Source organism: Semicossyphus pulcher, unplaced genomic scaffold (assembly GCF_022749685.1).
Source record: "Semicossyphus pulcher isolate SPU_LCO1_2020_fin unplaced genomic scaffold, fSemPul1.0.p SCAF_13, whole genome shotgun sequence".
In the NCBI taxonomy this organism is placed as follows: Eukaryota; Metazoa; Chordata; class Actinopteri; order Labriformes; family Labridae; genus Semicossyphus; species Semicossyphus pulcher.
The window spans coordinates 2,551,981-2,571,480 of NW_027211637.1; the positions used below are offsets into that span (position 1 = coordinate 2,551,981).

Here is a 19,500-nt window from a genome sequence, read left to right on the forward strand (position 1 = left end):
GTAGATGTATATCAGTAAAACACGATCAATATCTTTCATTAATATATTTCATAAAATCTACAGTTAGGAGGAAGTGGTTTGCCGCTCTCTCTCCCTCCTCCCTCTCACCATCTGCTCACAGAGCTCTTGGACAAACTCCTCCACAGATGATAGTTTCATGGAGCCACACACACTGAACATACATCTGATTACCGGCTGTAGCTCAATGAGTCGATCGTCTCTCAATCGGAAGATTGGTGGTTCGATCCCTGACTGCTACAGTCACATGTCGACATGTCCTTGGGCAAGACATTGAATCCCACATTGCTCCCGGTGGCATAGCCATCGCGTATGACCGCATAGATCTGATTAGAGATTGGCACTTAGGTCTCTGCCATCGGTGTGTGAATGTGTGTGTGAATGGGTGAAAGTGTGTTGCAGAAGCAGCTGTGCCTTGTCCTTTCAGCATGGTAACTGTCATGAGTTCTTATTGTTTAATTTTGTATTTAATATATTGTGTTCTTGTCTTGATTGAGTCTTGTTTAGTTATGTAATTCACTTGTGTCTCATTGTCTACAGATTTTCTCTTTGAGTTCTGCTGTCACAGTCCTGAGTTTGGTTTTAGTGTTTCCTGTTTTATTTTGTAGTTCTTGCCCTCTGTTTGCTTTGTCTTGTTTTACTTCCTGCCTTTGTGTGTTTTCCCGCCTGTTGGATTATGTGCCCTGCCCTTATTGTTTTCACCTGCTCCCTTGATTGTCTCACCTGTGCCCGATTAGTTTCACCTCCCCAGTGTATTTAGTCTTTGTCTTCCCTTGTCCCGGTGCTAGTTCGTTGTTGTCTGTCCATGTCTATGCATCCTGTTATTCTCAGTGATCTCAGTGTTTCCTGGATTTTTCACCTTCTGTTTTATTTGGATTACTTATCGCCTGTTTTGTTTGGACCTTTTTACCATTGGATTTTGTTTGCCTGCCCCCCTTGGATTCCTCACATGAGTAAGCCTTTTGTTTCGCCTTCTGCCTTTTTATTTAATTAAATCCGTTATCTAAGTCTGCTTCTGGGTCCTCACCTTTTGTTTCTATTGAAACTGTGACAGTAACTGGATTAATAAACAAGGTGGCTTCTCATTCTCAGATTCTGTTTACCCTGCTGCGACCTGCTAATCATGAGGGGCAGGGCCAGCTCTGACCATTTTAGCGCCCTATAGGCGAGTTTAGAATTTGGCACGCCACAGTGAGAGGCCCTGTGCGAACTTATCCCCATCTTGCTATGGTTGCGGACAATTATTGTCACCAAGCAGAACATTGCCCAAAGCATCACACTGCCTCCGATGGCTCGCTTTCTTCCCATAGTGCATCCTGGTGCCATGTCTTCCCCAGGTAAGAGACGCACACGCACCCGGCCACATGATGTAAAAGAAAACATGATTCATCAGACCAGACCTCCTTCTTCCATCGCTCCGTGGTCCAGTTCTGATGCTTTCATGCCCATTGTAGGCGCTTTCGGTGGTGGACAGGGGTCAGAATGGGCACCTTGACTGGTCGCCGGTTCACCTGTTTTCCTCCCTTGGTAGGTGCTGACCTCTGCAGACCGAGAACAAGAGCTGCAGGTTTGGAGATGCTCTGACCCAGTCGTCTAGCTGCCATCACAGTTTGGCCCTTGTCAGAGTCGCTCACATCCTCACATATGAACCATTTTTTCTGCTTCCAACATCAACTTCAAAGACAAAATGTTCACCTGCAGCCGAACATATCCCACCCACTGACGGGGGGCAGTCTAACGAGATAATCAATGTAATTCACTCGACCTGTCAGTGGTCATTATGGCTGATCGGTGTACAGTCTGTTTGCACTTTAAAAAAAACACCGACAGGTTTCATCTTTTGTGAATTTTTATTAAACAATAGCCACATATACTGTCGAGAATAAAGTCACACACTGATTACACCAAAGTAATTGGTTCACAGTTCACTTCATAGATTTTGGCTGATGGAAGCCGACATTGATTTTTTTTTGGCAAATGCTGCCTCACAGATTTACATTACACATAATACGGATTAAAAAGAATCATGTTTGTTCATTGAGCTCACACCGTTCGACTCTCGTATAAACACAAATTATAGGACGTTAATGTTAAACACCATGATGGGAACCATTCTTAATAACATCTTTATCAAACACTTTCTAAACTTCTCCAACAAACTGCTGATAAATTACATTTTTGCATTTAGACATTTGTCCAATTTTCTTTAAATTGCTCTCATTAAACGCCACATTTAGCCTCTGTGAGGCAAATAGCTTTAGTGGTTTGGGGCTTCCATGGCCAACATGTTGGTCGGCTCTTCATGCAGAACAGAGGAACACCACCTGTGATGGATGCTGGTGGTTACATATCAACCTGGGTGGGCTCCGGTCATCACTCTGGGGGAACAGATTGTCCTTATGATTAATAAAAACAGTCCCACCAAAGCTGCGAGCCTTCCAGCAGTAGGTTGAGTCTTGGTTCCTATCCAGAGGCCTGGAGGAGGGGTGCAGCGATGGCTGCTGGCGCTGTAGGGCTTGGAGGGTTTGGGATTTAATGGCCACCAAGACTTCGCTTTTCTCCGCTCGTCCAGTCCAGTCCGATGAAAGTCAGGCTCATGGTCATGAATATGAAACCCATAGCTGTGAAACACGCAGCCTGAAAGCCAAAAACACAGACATCAAAACAGAATCACACTTAGCTGGTTTTACTTCCATGAACTCTGCTGTTCTCAGGTTGTTTCAGGGTCAAGTAGGGATTTGAACCTACCTGTATCTTTGGTCTGGACTTCATGGGCTCCTGCTCAGTGGGGATGATGCGGATGTAGAAGAGTCCAGGAAGGATGAAGATCAGACTGGGAGCAGTGGTTGCCCCTGGACACACAAAGGAGGCACGATAAATACTTTAATTGTAAAACATGATTTATCTGATTTTAATTTTTTTAATACGTTGGCTGTGATGAATGAGCCGACACAATGAAAAATGAATCTGTTTCAGGACTGCGACCACCTGCATACTGCCTTTACCATGAGCTAAATTAAAGTAAGACTATGTAACTTACCAAAGAGGATGGAAAAAGTACATCTTCATCTCAAAATCAAACGGTTGAACTCAGAAGCAGTAAAACCACAGTCGGGTTCTGCTGGTGAAGTCTAGCAGAGAAAGGAGGCTAATGTTGGGGTGGATCCAGAGGGGTCACCAGGGGTGGCCATCCCAAAATCCTAAATTATGATTGGCCATTTGCCTTGTTGATACTGATTTTACTGAGTCAGTTTGCTGACTTAATGACTTGATGTACTTTAGCTGTCAAGTGAAAGTCACATAAGCTCAAACTGATGGATTTTCATCAGACATTAGGCTCTGAGAAACAATTTAAAGGAATGTACTTTAAATTTTCTGCACATATGTGTTGTAGAGAAACTAAATGCTCGCCACATCTCGGTCTGACCCAAAGACCAACATCAGACCTGGTCCAGACCACCTGAAAGATCTCAGACCAGCCGAGAGGTCTGGACGGTTCAGTAGGTAAAGCAGCAGAGAGATGCATTTTGGTCTTAATCCATCAGAGCCTTATAATCCAACTGAAGCATTTTGAGACAGTTGTGTTTCCCCCGGACAACCAGACAATCATCCAAGAACTTTAGTCTGACCTGCAGTGACACCTAGTCTACTAAATAGCTGGCATAAGTCATGTATTTCCTGATTTATTCTTATGATTTAAAACGACTAATTTTAATTATCCTAATGTGCTTTGAGTTCAAAACTTTCTGGATAGGTTTGTGGTCTTGTAAACAGGATTTATTGCACTTCTGTTGCTGTTGTGAAACTATTTTTCCGTTGTAAATTGGTCAAACTGTAGTAAATGTTGGTAAATCCAATACTTATTGCATGTATGGGATCATACAGTGTTCAGTTAGTGATATTGTCATGTAAACCTTAGTGCTGCCTTCATAATTATGGCAAAATATCAAGTCTTATTAAGCCAGTGGGAGCCTGTAGATGTTGAATAGAAGAGGCCCGAGAATGGAGCCTTGGGGAACGCCACATGACGATTCTGTTAGTTCAACCAACGTCCTTCAAATTGGATCAAAACTAGTTAAATACATGGTGATATGTAAACAAACAAAGTGAACTAACATGTGTTTAACCATGCTGAATGCTTTGCTCAGATGAAATTAAACAAAGGCCTTTAATTTAAAACATCCTCCTTTAAAACTTGAGATCTGCTCCAACTCTAAATCTATTATTTTAAAATGTGACTTCTGTTCTGTTCAGAATTTTTGGTGTGTTGCATTTCTGTGTTTATTTTTGTCTAATATCCCACCAGTAATGCCAAAGATGTCTCGAATATTGGGAACGAGGATGACCAGCAGGTTGACGACGAACAGCAGACACATGGCGATGATGATGTGACGCAGCCAGTGGAAGGGTTTTCCTGGAAACAGCAGCTGCAGGAGGGCGCGACGGATCTGACAGAAACAAGGGGGTCAGTTAGAAATTGTAATAATTATTCAAATTGTTGAATTCCTGCAGGTTTTTCTTAAGTTAATGCAATGCACTTACATATGGACATGGAATAACTAATGGGTTAAACCTTTAACCTGTATATTAAATAATACCATGTACACCTCAACTCAAGAGTCCGGCCTTTACTTTTATAGTGGTTGTTCTTTTGGTATTTATATCTTTATGTAAATGATTTTAAACTCTAACTTGACATCTTTGTAAAGAAGTATTTTTCCAGTTTAAATGAACGTAATAAAAAATGTCTTACAGGAAACAGAACCACAGGGACAGTCAGAGTGACGGCCACCAGGACGGCCAGCCGGACACACAGGATCAGAGTGTCCAGGGGGTCCACCTTACTGTAGGTATGGAGGAGCTCTGCTTCAGTGTTGCCTGCACACACACACACACACACACACACACACACACACACACGATATATAAATAACTTGGACACCTCTCTCATCATTAAACCGGGCTATGTTTGCAGATGGTTTAAAGAGGCTCACCGTAAAAGGTCAGGTATCCAAATATGGCCGTGAGGAAGTACATGACGAACATGCCCAGGATGGAAACATTTCCGATATTCTGCATTCTCCTCTTCGTTGGGCTTTAGGGGAACCAAACGTCAGATGTTTTAGCAATACAAAACATCCAGCAGGGTTATTTCTGTCGCTCTCAAATGTGAAACTAGCTGCAGTAACTTTTTTTGGCCACTTGGGCAGGTCGTTAATAAAACATAACGAAAATAAAATGACTTTGACTTTGAGATAAAGTGGTTTTCATAATTTGGATAAACTGTTGTAATTTAAAGTTGACTGATCTGTTTCTTTACTTGTCTGACTTGTTATTAGCGAGTTATGAGGCCCAATGTTTTTACGTGCTGTGTGTTTGTTGTGTTAGTGTTCTCTGTCTCTCTCCTGTATGCTCCTCAGGTGCTGCTCTCCCCTTGATGCAGCAGGTGATTGAGCTCACCTGTGCCAATTTACTAATCAAGGGCCAGAGCATAAAGAGCAGGAGAGAGGAGGCAGTCGGTGTCAGTGTGCCATTAGTCTGCGTGTGTGTCTGTTTACTCCTTCTTTGGAAGGCGGGTGTTTTCTTCAAGGCTTCTTTATTGTTGTTGTTCTAGTTAATAGTGTTAAGGACGTATCGATCAGCTTTTCTTTTGTTTGTTTTGGATCGAAGCTCATTTTATTGAAAGTTTAGTTCTTCAATAAATTCTTTTAAATTTCTTCTTTTTTCTGGGTTTTATTTTGTTGTGACTCCCCTCATCGCCTGACCCCCTCGGGGAACTGAACACCCAAGTTGTAATAAATCAGAATTAATCCGTAAGCTGTGTTGTTTAAAGCTATTCCGATGTAACTTTAGTGCACGGCCTCCCTGAATAAAGCAGTTTGAAGTTAAATTTCAGGGTTTCTCTGAAGCTTTGATGGACACATGTCTGAAAGCAGCTGCGGTGCCGCTAATGTTAGCTTAGCTCGTTTCTTGGCTTGCAGCTTGTTTTTAGGGTTTCATTGTTCAAAGGATTAAACCACCAGGAGAATTACCTGAAAAGTCTCCGAATGCCCGAAACAAACAGATCCTGGTATTTAAAACCTGGGAAATCGCAGATTCACTTTAAATAGTGTTTATGACGCTCTTTGGCAGATGTGAAAGAAATCTCGTTTTTTATTGCTCGATGTTTCTATGTATGTTCTTTTTCAGTTATGACCGACTGTCAAACTAGATGATAAAAAGTTCACTGAGATTCATTCTCTGTATTTATCTCTTGCTTTACGATGGGTTAACCTGAGCCAGGCTGATGGCAATCAAGTCATACATGAGTTGTATAAAGGTGTGTTTGTTCACTGGTGTTGGATTTGTGCAAATTCAGCTTTCAGAATCTGGAAGAAAATAATCAGGAGTGCAACTTTAAACCGCGACAGGGCATGCACTGAGGAGTATTCCCTTGTATCTTATTTCCACATGATGAATGAAAGGTTCACCTTATACGTGCTGTGGAAGTGCATGGTGTGTACTGTATGTGCAGAATGTGATACACGTGCATCTTACTTGCTCAGCTCAGTGTAGATGGGAAGCACTTCAGGGTGACACACGAAAGCGAACGCCAGGATAGGGATGGTATACGCCGTCTGCAAGTGGAGTAACACAGTAACATCAGTTGGTCGTCTTCCAGGAAGCGCATGAACTCTACCCCACCCCATGAAATACGATGCACCCGCAAATAGTTCCTGCCCGAACACGTGCCCAGCACACGGACTCCTCTGAACACAGATCTCCATACATGAGCAGCTTGAATGGTATATTTTGTGTGTGGGTGTGTGTGTGCAATTAGAGTTCAGACAGTTCATCATCTCTGACCTCTTGGTTGATGGTGAAGAATTTGGCCGTGCACGTGTCGTCTGGGATGACGGCGTCCACAGAGAAGTTTCCAAACACTTCCAGAGGGCAGGGGATGTTGAATCTTTTGTAGATGACCTGATGGGACAGAGAAAAATAAGTCCTCCCAAAGACTGTATATTTACTGTACTGTAAAGGACAACATATTATAAAACATATTATACAGTCTTGGTCACAGTTGGTAGCCAGCAACAAACCATAAGCTCTCTCTGTGGCCTTAGCTCAGTGGTCAAATGATTTCTCCATCACTACATGAACTAATGCGTTGTGACGACTCACCGAAGAGAGGAAGAAGACCATGCAGGAGAGAGAGAAGCCGCTTGTATAACCGAGATAACCTGCAGAACAAAAGGCAAACAGCATTTAACATAAAGTCTCTCTGTTCCTACAGTTAGGTGTAGTTGTGCTGATCTTCTTTGGCTTCTTTCATTCGTATTGGAGAACAGAAGAAGAGACGTACCGAGGTGTTTCATCAGCGTTAGAGGGAGGATGATGCAGATAGTGACGATGATGATGAGGTAGTTTCCATTCATGAACCAGTCGCTACGAGGAGAGCACAAGACATCACATTAAGTAAAACACACCCCAGTAACAACTATAGGTTAACCTGCCACTGAAACGAGTCCCCAACAAGTGCACTACTTCCTGTTTGATAAAACTGCAGTGAGCAGCTGAGTAAGTTAACATATTCAGGAGCTTGTGATCATCGAGCTGAGAGCCACAGGAAGTCAGAAAGTATTGACAGACGCACTTATACACTGTGGATTTTGATATATTAGTCTTAACTTGTACCAATCTGAAACTCCTACGTTTTTTGATGTCACAGTTCTCAGAAACACTCACTCAGAGCTGGACGTCTGGCCGAGGAAGGCCTGGATGACGAGCGGCAGCTCAGACTTGACGATGAACAGGTAGCTGGACATGGCTGCAGGGGAGGAAAACAGAGACAGCCTGAAGGAAGAGTGTTTATGAGTCTACATACACACTACACACACACACACACACACACGTGGTTCCCCTGGCGAGATGCATCCTCACCACCCACTCTAATGACACGGCCATTTCAAATACCACACCTGAGTGTCAGAGTCTCACCTCCAATGTTATGAAGCGTTATGATGACTGCTGCTAGAATCTTCCCAGGATGACCGAAAGCTCTCAGGCCGAGCTGCTCGTACGCACGAATACCTGGAGAGAGCATGTCAACATTCACCTTCACACACCTGTCAGGATTCTAAACAGGCCTGTATGAGAGGGGAAATGCAGAGCGAGGGAGACTAATCTTAGGTCTCTGATTGCATGAAGCCTTACCAACAACTCCCGCGCTGCTCAGCAGCAGATGGATGGAATAACAGGACAAACATGCGATACATGTCAGGAGGATCCTGTGGAACACAAACACAAAACAAATCCATTATTATATATATATATATATATAATATGTGTTGTGCTGATGTTTTTCTCCAAAGTGGCGCACAATAAGTAACTGAACGCTGTGCATGCGTCCCAAAAATTGAAAGAATCAATAAGTGCATTAAATCAATCAAATACGTTGAACGTGTTTATGAGCTACTTTTAGAAAGAATAAGAGATGGTTCTTGTTACGGGGTTTTCTACAATTTTATTTTACACAATATGCAAACTAACTGTATATTTTAGATGACTGATGATGTAACTTATAACTTTCTGAGAAGAAATCCGTTTTGTAATGATGGATTTTTCTCACAGGAGTTTATTCTCCGGGACCCCAGTCAGATGTCCGTGTGTTTTACATATGTTGAGTGATAAAGGTGGTGTCTGTGATTCTGAAGAAAGTTTGTTGATATTTGAACCAAACAGCCAAAAGCTCTGTCAAAGCTCTGCCCTCTAAATTCATTGACGTGAATTGCAGGGAAACATCCTCCACCTTCATCCAGCAGGTACAGGTACATAACAGCTAGCAACAATCCATCCATCCATTATCTATACCACTTATCCTGTTCACGCTTGCGGGGGGCTGGAGCCTATCCCAGCTCTCATTGGGTGAGAGGCGGGGTTACACCTGGACTGATCACCAGTCAATCGCAGGGCAGACAACCTTTCACGCTCACATTCACACCTACGGGTAATTTAGAGCCACCAATGAACCTAACGAGCATGTCTTTGGACTGTGGGAGGAAGCCGGAGACCCTGAGGGAACCCACGCATGCACGGGGAGAACATGCAGACTCCACACAGGAAGGCCCACAATGTCCAGAACCTTCTAGCTGTGAGGCGACAACAAATCAAACAGTCATGCACGCGTTATTTTTGCGAGTGCTTTAAAGGAATCGCATGCAACATTTCTCTGCTCGACCGCTCGCGGAAATAATGTGTGCATGACTGTCCTTTATATCCACGCTCACGCATTCTGGCAGGGATTTGACGGCATAGTAGTGGAGTGTTTGTTTGCCAGTGCCAGAGCCAAGTCTGTGTACAAACACTGGTTGTTAATCAGACTGGGCGGCTATCAGATAAAATACTGGCGTTATAAGTGAGCCCATTTACTGAACAATAGGAACGATAGCCACCAGCTGTGTTTAAATGTAACAGTAGGTCACGAAGAGAAGAGTTATCAAATCAGTGAATTGTGTCGATGCCGATAACCCAGAAATATCTGTCTGAAGTTAGCAAACATTAGCTAAGATTAGCCTCCACAAGCTACTGGTCATACTGGACTTCATGTTGGACTGATGCAGGAAAACCGAGTGACAGGCAGATTAATGGGTCAACAAAACATCAGACTTTAACATCAGGGAGCAATGAATAATCATTGTTTTTCTGCAGGATGATCGTCACAATAGTTACATAACACGAGCTCCTGTTATCTTTGACCCACAGTATTCTATTCAGCGTATAAATTATTGACTTATTGGGGATTTTTTGGCTGTAAATATGTTTGACAGAACCATAGAAAATCATATAAAAAGAAATGTGATGAAAACAATCACACAAAAGCAACAACAGCAGGTAAACATGTAGATACATTTTGTTTTCTTTTTAACATTTTCTAACATTCTCTTTTTGAGTTTTACTTTATGTCATAACCACACATGTCGTAAGCAGTTATCCTGTGTTGTGTAACATGTACCTTGTCTCTTATGTGTCTGTTTGTCTTCGTCTGTTTTCACGGAACTGCTGAGGTACAGTGTGTGTGTGTGTGTGTGTGTGTGTGTGTGTGTGTGTGTGTGTGTTCAGTAGCACTATGTGTACCACAGTGTGTGTGTTTGTAGTACTCACAGGAAGAGCACGATGCCGGTGTTGGACATGGCGTACGACAGACCCAGGATGCCGCTGCCCATGATGGCGTTACTCAGGTTGAAGACGGACATCCCGAACGAGGTTTTACCCTCGAACTGGAGAAAACACGAGACGGGACAATTAACTTCAAAGGCACAATAACAAAGATTATGTTGGCCTGCATGTTGCGGCATTTCTTCTCAGTTTGACTCAGTATTATGCCCAAGATAATGCAATAACTTTCAGCATCCTATTCATAAATTATACAACCATGTCGTCCACAACAAACGTAAACATGCAACTGCTGTGCATTAGTGTCTGTTTGGAGGGGGAATCACTGCTGCAGGGATTATGTTCCTATTCAAGTTTCAGATCAGCAACGTTAAATTTAACTGCAATGTCTTTAAATGATTATAAAATATTAAAATGAAAAGATATCTGCATTCTAATCCTCAGCACCTTTATGCCATGTTGTATGCAGGTATGCAACTGCATGGGGACTGACTGTGTGAAACTATTCTGTGGACTATTGGGTGGCTGAATCTGTTATTCATGTTTAATAAAAATGCAAGAGCTGGTTGTCCTCAAGGCCTTCAATTATCGCTCCCCTAATTTCATATCAAATCCACACTGATCAATATATAATGGAGGCACAGATCATCCCCCTTTTTCGGATGCCTCCCTTTGCTTAAAAAAGTTGCAATATCCTCCCAATATCTGGAAATGAAATATTTATAGTTAATGTCAGTCTCACAGTCGCCTTGAGCGACTTCCTGGGACACAGAATATTAACAGAATAAAGATGAATTAGATCTGATGACGTAGCTGATCCGTTTGAGATCGGATGTCTGTCAATCAAACAAATTATGGGTTTACACAAGACATTTTATCAAAACACAATCTAAAGACCCTCTGTGGACGTTTCTGATCCCCCCACCCTCCCTGATGGTTCACTTATAATCCATAAAGTCTTCACAATCACATGTACAAGCAGTTCGCACAGCCTCCGTCTCTCACTCACATCTGTGAACTGAGGTCTCTTCGATCCATCGCTCTTGTGTTGCAGGAACTTTTCCTCCTCTGGTGGAACGCTGCGATGAACAACACAAACTTCAGCTTTCAATAACTGGAACATTTGATTTACCATGAATTATTCACTGCGAGGAAACACATAGGAGACACCTACCCTCCCTCCAGAGGCACCTCAACATCATGGTGGTGGTTTCCATTAGATAGCTTCTGCAGCTCCATACTCACAGCAGGTTCATAGGAAGACTTGTTGCTTTAGAGAGACGGGAACTTTCGGGAAATCTGGAAAAGAAAAAACAGAATATTAACACATGTAAGCACGTACATTTTGTTTATACAGCTTCATAGTTAAAACCTTTGTGATAAAAATACTGCTGCTGGCTCCAGCTGTGTATTTTTAGCTGTGGTTCAGTAGCTGCAGCCCGGCCACAGGGACTGTGAGGTTGCTTCAGACTTTGGTCTACGGAGACAATTTGCAAATAACATCTTAAACCCAAGTGAACCTGGTACAGACATTGACCAACACATCGACATTTCTAAAGGTTCAAAACTGCATGCTGTTGCATTTAAAGTCAACTTTATTCACAAACCAAATGATTGCACGTTTGTATCAGGAGGCTTTTAAACTTATGACACAATCTGTCCTTCGAATGAGGGGAGAAAAACTGCACACAAAGCAACATCTCTTCAACAGGAAAAGTATGAAACCTCAGGGTTATTAATAGATGTTCAGAGAGGGCAGAACACATTTTAATAAAGAGAAATATAATAGTAACTTTAACCGAATACATATTATTAATAAAGCTCTATTTTCTTTTTGTTTTTTTCAGCGTACAAACTTCATTGCATCTGTTTCCTCCTGTCATAGCTTTAAAGAGACGCATATTAAATATTTACTTGTGAATAACAGTTTAAATGGTTGTCGGATGTGGTTCAAGGTGTAATCCATGTAAGCAGTTATAAAGAACAATCTTTCCTTTAATGTGTTACTGGACAAAAGCTTAAAAGGCAGCTGTGAAGGAGAGTGAAGTTACATAATGTGAATAAACACGAGGAGTGTTTTTGGGTAATGTGTTACAAAGTAATCTGTTAGAGTACTCTGATTACTTCTTTGATGTAACAAGTAACGTAACGCGTTAGCTCTGCAAGTCAAGTAATCTGTTATTTAGTTACTTTTTCATAAAAAGTCATCTGTATTGCCGTAAAAACAGAAACTGCTGGAAGCTCTGTCTCTGTTTCTCTCCTCCTTCCTGGCAGGTAGCTGCGTACCAGCAGAAGGTAAACACAGCTGTGTCAGTGCGCATGTGTAGCTAGCTAACTCAGCTAGCGAGATGTCAGAGAGGACAGCGTTTACTTTGTGGAAGTATTCACATTACTCTGAATGTTTGGGTGAAAGGGACGAGAACAACATGACGGTGAAATGTAAGCTGTGTCTGGAGGAGAAGTGCCCGTCAGCTGTGAAGAGCTCGACTTCAAATGTGAAGAAGCATCTGCAGCTAAACACAGCTCCACAACACTGGTGGGACTAAGAGCCTGTGTTGTGTTGTTGTCATGGAAACAGCTGTATGCCTCTGCCCAGTTCACTGTCCGACTGTTAGCATCATAAAGAGCTGTAAAGGTTATACTGCGTCAGTCGTTCCAGTTATCAGGCTGCAGAGTTACAGATTTTGGGCCGTAAATGAGGCGATGCAACGACGGTAGAGTCGATACATTCAAAGGTAGACGCACAGCAGGCTACACGCCGTCCTGATGATATAACACACATATGGAACGAGTCGCAAAGAGGGTTTAATTTTTGGTAACACAAAAGTGATTTAACGTGTTACTTTGCTCAGGAGGTAACGCAGTAACTTACTTTCAAAAGTATCGTTACCAAACACTGAATATGACTGAATGTAGCTAATAAAACTTTCACACAATCATCGAGGTAAACATGAGTTTGAGTCACAGACCGCGCTGGTTGTTTATCTATGGAGACAACGACTCCCATGATCCCAAGCAACTGTATGATGTCATCAAAATACGTCTTTTGTTGTTGTTCTGATTAGGAGACCCCTACCGACAGAATTAAATTGATACTTCGCCTTTAAGGACTTTTTCTGCCCTCTTATATCTCAGTGATGTTTATCTGTAACATCTGACAGACTGTAGCAGCTAAAGAAGGTCATCTGCTACTGAGATAGATACTGAGTATATGATTTATTACAGCCTTCAGCTGGAGATGAAGAGAGGGAGTGGATTAGGGTTCAGCAGCTCAGGTCATCGGTATCAAAGTACACCTCTGAAGCACACGCTCCTCTCCATGTGTCTGTTGGGTCTGAATGTACCAACAGAAGAGCCAACAACAAACAGTGCAGTGTTTAGCGCAGGCCACTCCAGGTCAAACACTTTAACAATATTGGCAGAGAAATCGTTTTGTAATGTTTGTACGGATAAGACATCACGCAAAAACACACACTCATTAGAGCCAAATCACACGGCACACGCCGATCAAAGTCTTTTTCCTTTACAAATCATTGGGAAATAAGCGGCTGAGAAATTCCAACTTTTGAAATGACTTTCTACCAACAGAAATTTGCTGCCGCGACGATCAGATTATTTTATGTGTTCCGTGTGTGCAGGGAGCCAACAGGAAGTCTGTCCACTTGGTCAGAGGAGGATTCTACTGAGCATGCTCTGTAGATTCAAAAACGCACAATCCCACAGATTATTAGGTGTGGGAAGGTAGTATGTCGTTTTGCTTCATCCCTCTGCTTATACTTATATACTTATCTTATCTTATAACTTGTGCTTGTTAGATGCACCTGAGATCTTTAGCGAACAGGGAAACGAGCACCTGTGAGCTAGTTCAGGTAACTTGAGCTGCACTGATTTCACACATGACAGGTGTCACGCTCCACAATCACACTTCCTCCTAAACATTTAAGCTGCAAGATTTCAGGCCTCTCCCTCTGCTCTGCCATTGCCACCACTACTACATACTTTCAGCCTTACCTGGAGCCTATCCCAGCTGTCATTGGGCAGTTACGCCCTGCACTGATCGCCTGTCAATCACAGGGCACATAGAGAAAGACAACCATTCTATGAGCAATTTAGAGTCACCAGTTAACCTAACGAGCATGTCTTGTGGGAGGAAGCCGGAGTACCTGGAGGGAACCCACGCATGCACGGGGAGAACATGCAGACTCCACACAGAAAGGCCCACTACGCCTTTGAACCAGGAACCCTCTGTGACAGCGCTAACCACTGCAGCACCGTGCAGTCCCCGTTAGCAATATCCCACTGGAAACTTCTGCAGCCCGGTTAGCAAAAGAACATCACAGCTTCTGATATGCTGCTGGAAACTGATGTTAGCATTAAAGGACCATCCATCCACCATCCAATGACTTTAGGTTAGAAAGATGCTGCGCAGAGAACACACTCAGCTGGGGTTTATGTCCACCACTGTTTCTGTGCAGAGCTGCTTGTTCATGTGGTCTTGATTGCGGCTGATGAGCAGATAAACTTAGGGTATTCTGCTCTTTGATAACAAAAAGGCTGTTGACCAACAGGAGCAACATGTGCCAAAATATTTCCCAAACCGAAAAGCAACGTGTCTCTGCAGATAAGAAGCTGGAGAGCAGCCAGGTCTGTCCGGCTCGGGCGGTGTGTATCTGCTCCTGCAGGACGCAGTGATAACAGCTGAGAATGACCTCCTGCTCAAACATGACGGAGCTGCTCACTCAGACTTTGACTTTCTGTACAGTATGTGGGCACTATTTGTAAAAACTGTCCACACACAGAGGGACTCTCACAAGTTCAATAACTTGAAATATGTTTGTTTCCCCGGAGACAAAGCAGAGACACAGATTTTATTTAGAGTAAGATGTATTTATTATGACACTGTTGTTCAGTTCAGGGGCTCCTGCAGCAATCAGAACACACCTATACATACTAGTGTTATAAAGCATCACTTATAACACTGTAATATGTGTCGTCCTGCCTTTAATCTGTAAATAAAGTTAGAATTGAATTGTAAATTGATAATTGATGCTGTAAGTTAGACGTATTTAAAAGAGCGCATGTTTACACTTTGTTTATGTTTTTATTTTAGGTGAATAAAATAAGCTGAATCAGAGTTTATTCTGTTTTTAATAACAGTTTTCTTTAGTAAAGTTTATTCACACAGAAATAACACAAAACACATGGAGAAAAAATAAATTATAATAAATATAAAAGCACATGTGTGGGTGTGGTGAAATAGGTAAATTGCTTGTATAAAAAAACGCACAAAAAGTATAAATGCACGAAATCCCAAATAAAACCTAAAAATCTGTTAAAAATATGAAGTTAAAAGTTAAACGTTGCTGTGAGTATTAAATGAATAAAAGTGACAGGAGAGTTAAAGTCAAGCTGTGGCCGTGTGCCCACCTTACACTATCAGGCCAATAGTTTGCAGGTACACCCGCCCACCCCGTCGACCAATCAGCTTCAAGAGCTTCATGCCAAAGTTTTTTAACCAAAGACACGTTTACAACTGTAAACAGAAGCATCTATTTATGCCAGAGTCCGTGCTGCAACACGTGCTGTCACTGCTCAAACATTATTTATCGAGCGAGGAGAATCATTGTAACTTTCAGTTTACCGCACAACGCCCGATCGAGCTGGCAGGAGTGAAACTGTTTAAACAAAGCAAACTCAAAGGACGATAAAAGACTGAGTTAGTCTGAGGAGGTAGAGAAGGAGTCGTCTCCTGTCTGAGTGTTTGGACCTCAGTCTAACAGAGATCCAACATATTGATCCTTTCTATTTATTTCTTTGGATTTAATCTTGTTTTTTGAGTTTCATTGTTAGTTAGCGCTCCGACCCAAAGCCCTGTTCGTAATACCAAAGAATGGCCAACTGCAAACGCTCCAGGCATTCATCAGTAAGACGTATGCTTGGTCACCGTTACATTTACTCATCTGGCAAAAGAAAGCGAATAAACAGACCCTTTTTGATCTGAAAATCTTCCTTTAAGCAGAGCGCTGCAGCTGGTTAGCCTAGCTTAGCATAAAGAATGGAAGCAGGGGGAAACAGTAATCTAACGTCCTCTAAAAGTCACTTATCAACATGTTTTATTTGATTTGTTTTAGACAAAGAAAGACGATTGTGATTGTGATAAATGTATAATTAATGAATTTATACTTTGTAAGACAGAATATTTAACATTTATTACCAATTATGTTTAACAAGTTTGAGAAAATGAATTAATTTATAGGTTTGCATCAATCAGGAAGCTGACTGGATAATTACCAATCAATGACTGAGGGAGACGGGATGTGATTTAATAAGTTTGTACTTCTTCACGCTTCTTTTCAGATGTTCAACTTATTTCTGTCTGTCTGCTTGTTTGTTCATTTCTCTTTTTTACGTCTTCGAAATACGTTTAAAATCAAATAAACATTTTAACTTCTCACTCCTAGAGAAAAAGAGAGTTTGAAACCATCTTTATGTCTCCGGACAGAAAGAACCTGCACGCTTTAACAGCTTTAAAATCACAGACTGTTTTCATCCTCCTGCAACAGTAAATACGTCGTCCACACAGTGAGGTACAATGTGTGCCTGACTGAGGCCCTGCCCTGTTTTCCAACCATGGAATGTGTAGATATATATGGCTTATGTAATGCTGTCACCTTTCTCCACATGTTTTCGTCTTTTTTCTTTTAAAAAACATTAAAAACTTTACAAGAAACTTCTGCAGGACGACAAACATCAGCCGAGCGTGAGTTTACGTCAACAAAAACAAACTGTTTTGTTTTTGTTTTGATGCGTTCTCACTTATTTCTAATTTATCTGAAAATACATCTAAATTTTAGGGATGCCGTTAAAAAGTAAATTAGCAGGAAGATAAATGTAATTAAATATCAGAAGATAAAATTGGAAAATAATGAGGAAAAACTCAACTTTATACACGATAAAAAAACCTGAAAATAACTGTTGTGCAAAAACGTTTGATGCTGCAGTCACTGCCTCGCCTGAACTCGTTCATAAAACAATTTTGAGATAATTATTAACTAAAGCAAAAAAGCAAAAAAAGAATCATGCTCGAGCTCTTTTAAACTTTAAGGTAAAACTGAATCAAAGGGCGACAAAGATCTGTCATAAGCTGCTCAACATGGTCAGAAAACATCTGGAGCGCAGCTGCATAATGTAACTGTGCATACATGTAGTTTAATCAGTGCAGCAATCCTTTCAGAATCAAAGCCCCGGAGCTCTCGCTGCTCTCCTCTCCCATGGTTCCTCACTCTGCCTGAGCACACTCTACTCAAGTGTCCAACCCACGTGGCAGCACAGAAGCTCCAGCTCAGCTCCAGGAATGAAGCCACTTACCTCCTGAAGCAAGCCCAGCCGAGTCCTCGGGTCAGCGGGGGGAACCTGCGAGCTGGAAGTCCTGGGATCGGAGGTGCAGATTGGGCTGGGAGCACGGGAACACTGGCCTGCTTTTGGAGACCAGCAGAGAAGCACAGGGAGAGGTTTGGAGAGAGAGGGGGGAGAGGAGAGCAAATGTTGGAGCAGCAGACGGTGGGCCGGAGGGAGGGCTGCTCAAAATGACGGTTTCAAGTTTCTGGTGATGTCACATGTTAAGGCACTCCTCTTAAAACAAGTGAACTTTCTCTCAGGCCTCTGCTGATGGATGGGTCTGTGGGGAATTGTCTGGGCCTCAACACACACACACACACACACACACACACACACACTCAGCCTATTGAATTGTTTCCATGTTTCAGCTCTCTTCTCCAACAGTGGAAATATGGTGAGGTTATCGGCAGCGTTGCATAAGAGCCTGGCCGCTGCTGCGCGGTGAGCAAACTGGAAAAAGCTAGCCCTCATTAGATCAATGTGGAAAGGTTCCAAACGGAGGTAAATATATAAACCAGCGTTCCCCAGAAGTGTCCGAGGTGACTTGAGTCCTGCAGCTGAAGCGAGCGCTTTCAAACAACAGATGGTCCAGGATACACACATTCCCAGGGTTATTTTGGTGCATTGTTCCACACAGGAACACAGTTTAAGCTGAGTGTGTGTGGACGTTGGATGTGTGTGTGTGTGGAGGTTTGGCTGTTCTAACATTGTTCCTCAAGACATTAAATCTGTCTCTGTATAATTTATAGTTTGCAACAACAGTTGGAATGATTTTTCAACCTGTTGAATCATTCAGAAATCCTCTCTGAATTTGTTATGTGGGGTTTTTGTCCGACTGCGCAGCGTGTGATGAAAAGGAGCAGTAAATGAGAGCAGGATAAAGAACGAATAAAGGATTTAAATTAAGTCAAATGTGTTAAAGCAGTGGGAGAAATTCAGCTGTGCATTTTCCATTCAGGTCTTTAAATGCGGTATTATTCTCCCGCTGTAGTTTACCTCTGATGAGAGATAAATCTAAACCAAAGATCGGCTTAGGAGGAAGAGTTACATTAGCGTTTGTACCTAATTCTCCATAAAGCCATTATACATAGTAATAACACAAACTGTCCACCGGCCAAAGACATGCTCGTTAGGTTCATTGGTGACTTTAAAATTTCCCGTAGGTGAATATGAGCGTGAAAGGTTCGTCTGTCTTTATAGCTGCGTCCCAATTCAGGGGCTGCATCCTTCAGAGGACGTATTTGAAGGCCGATAGCGTCACAGTGGCGCGTCGGAGGCTGTCCCATTTCGAAGCCTCCTTCAGATCCTTCAAGGCCCAACATATCCCGAGATTCATTGCGCGCCAATCCAAACGAGATGCCGGACTCTGAAACGGCCGAGGAATACACTTTAAATGTAAAAGGTTTTGGTTTCAACTCGAATAGCTGCGATACAAATGTTATAAAACAAGCTTAAAAGCTTATGTTACGCATGTTATGATAGCTAGTTAGGCCGCTAGCTAAGCAACAGGAGCAGCGTTTGGTGACGTAAGGTTAAAGGTGGGAACAGCTGACTCAAACAGGAAATCCTTCGTAGACTTTAGCAGAGCAGAGCGGAGACACGTTTCTGGGACGCGCCGGAGACGGACCGCAGCCCGTGCTGTGGAATCACGATGGAGGTCGCAACACAGACGGAACGCGCCGGATACGGATCTTGTGGGTTCGAGGGGTAAGAATGACTCATCCTCCGCAGACCGCTTCCTTCAAAGGATGCAACCCCTGGAGTGAGACACAGTTTATGTGTCAGCCCTGTGATTGACTGGCGACCTGTCCAGGTGTAACCCCGCCTCTCGCCCACTGACAGCTGGGATAATAATAATAATAACTTTATTTATAATGGACCTTTAAAAACCGAAGTTACAAGGTGCCTTACAGACAAATATTACAATAC

At 42.5% G+C, this 19,500-nt stretch overlaps 1 protein-coding gene across 1 annotated transcript; it reads right to left on the reverse strand.

The window, feature by feature from the left end:
• Positions 1-1,887: 1,887 nt before the first annotated feature.
• On the reverse strand, positions 1,888-17,569 carry LOC138589619 (sodium-coupled neutral amino acid transporter 3-like). The gene is made up of 16 exons (XM_069660000.1): positions 17,542-17,569; positions 11,348-11,472; positions 11,183-11,252; positions 10,162-10,277; positions 8,215-8,288; positions 7,999-8,091; positions 7,747-7,828; positions 7,364-7,446; positions 7,183-7,241; positions 6,865-6,981; positions 6,556-6,635; positions 5,013-5,113; positions 4,772-4,896; positions 4,322-4,466; positions 2,767-2,870; positions 1,888-2,655 (listed from the first exon to the last, which is right to left on the reverse strand). Exons 2-16 carry the CDS (start codon positions 11,410-11,412, stop codon positions 2,551-2,553), a joined length of 1,419 nt encoding a protein of 472 aa, XP_069516101.1. The 5' UTR covers positions 11,413-11,472; positions 17,542-17,569; the 3' UTR covers positions 1,888-2,550.
• Positions 17,570-19,500: the final 1,931 nt, after the last annotated feature.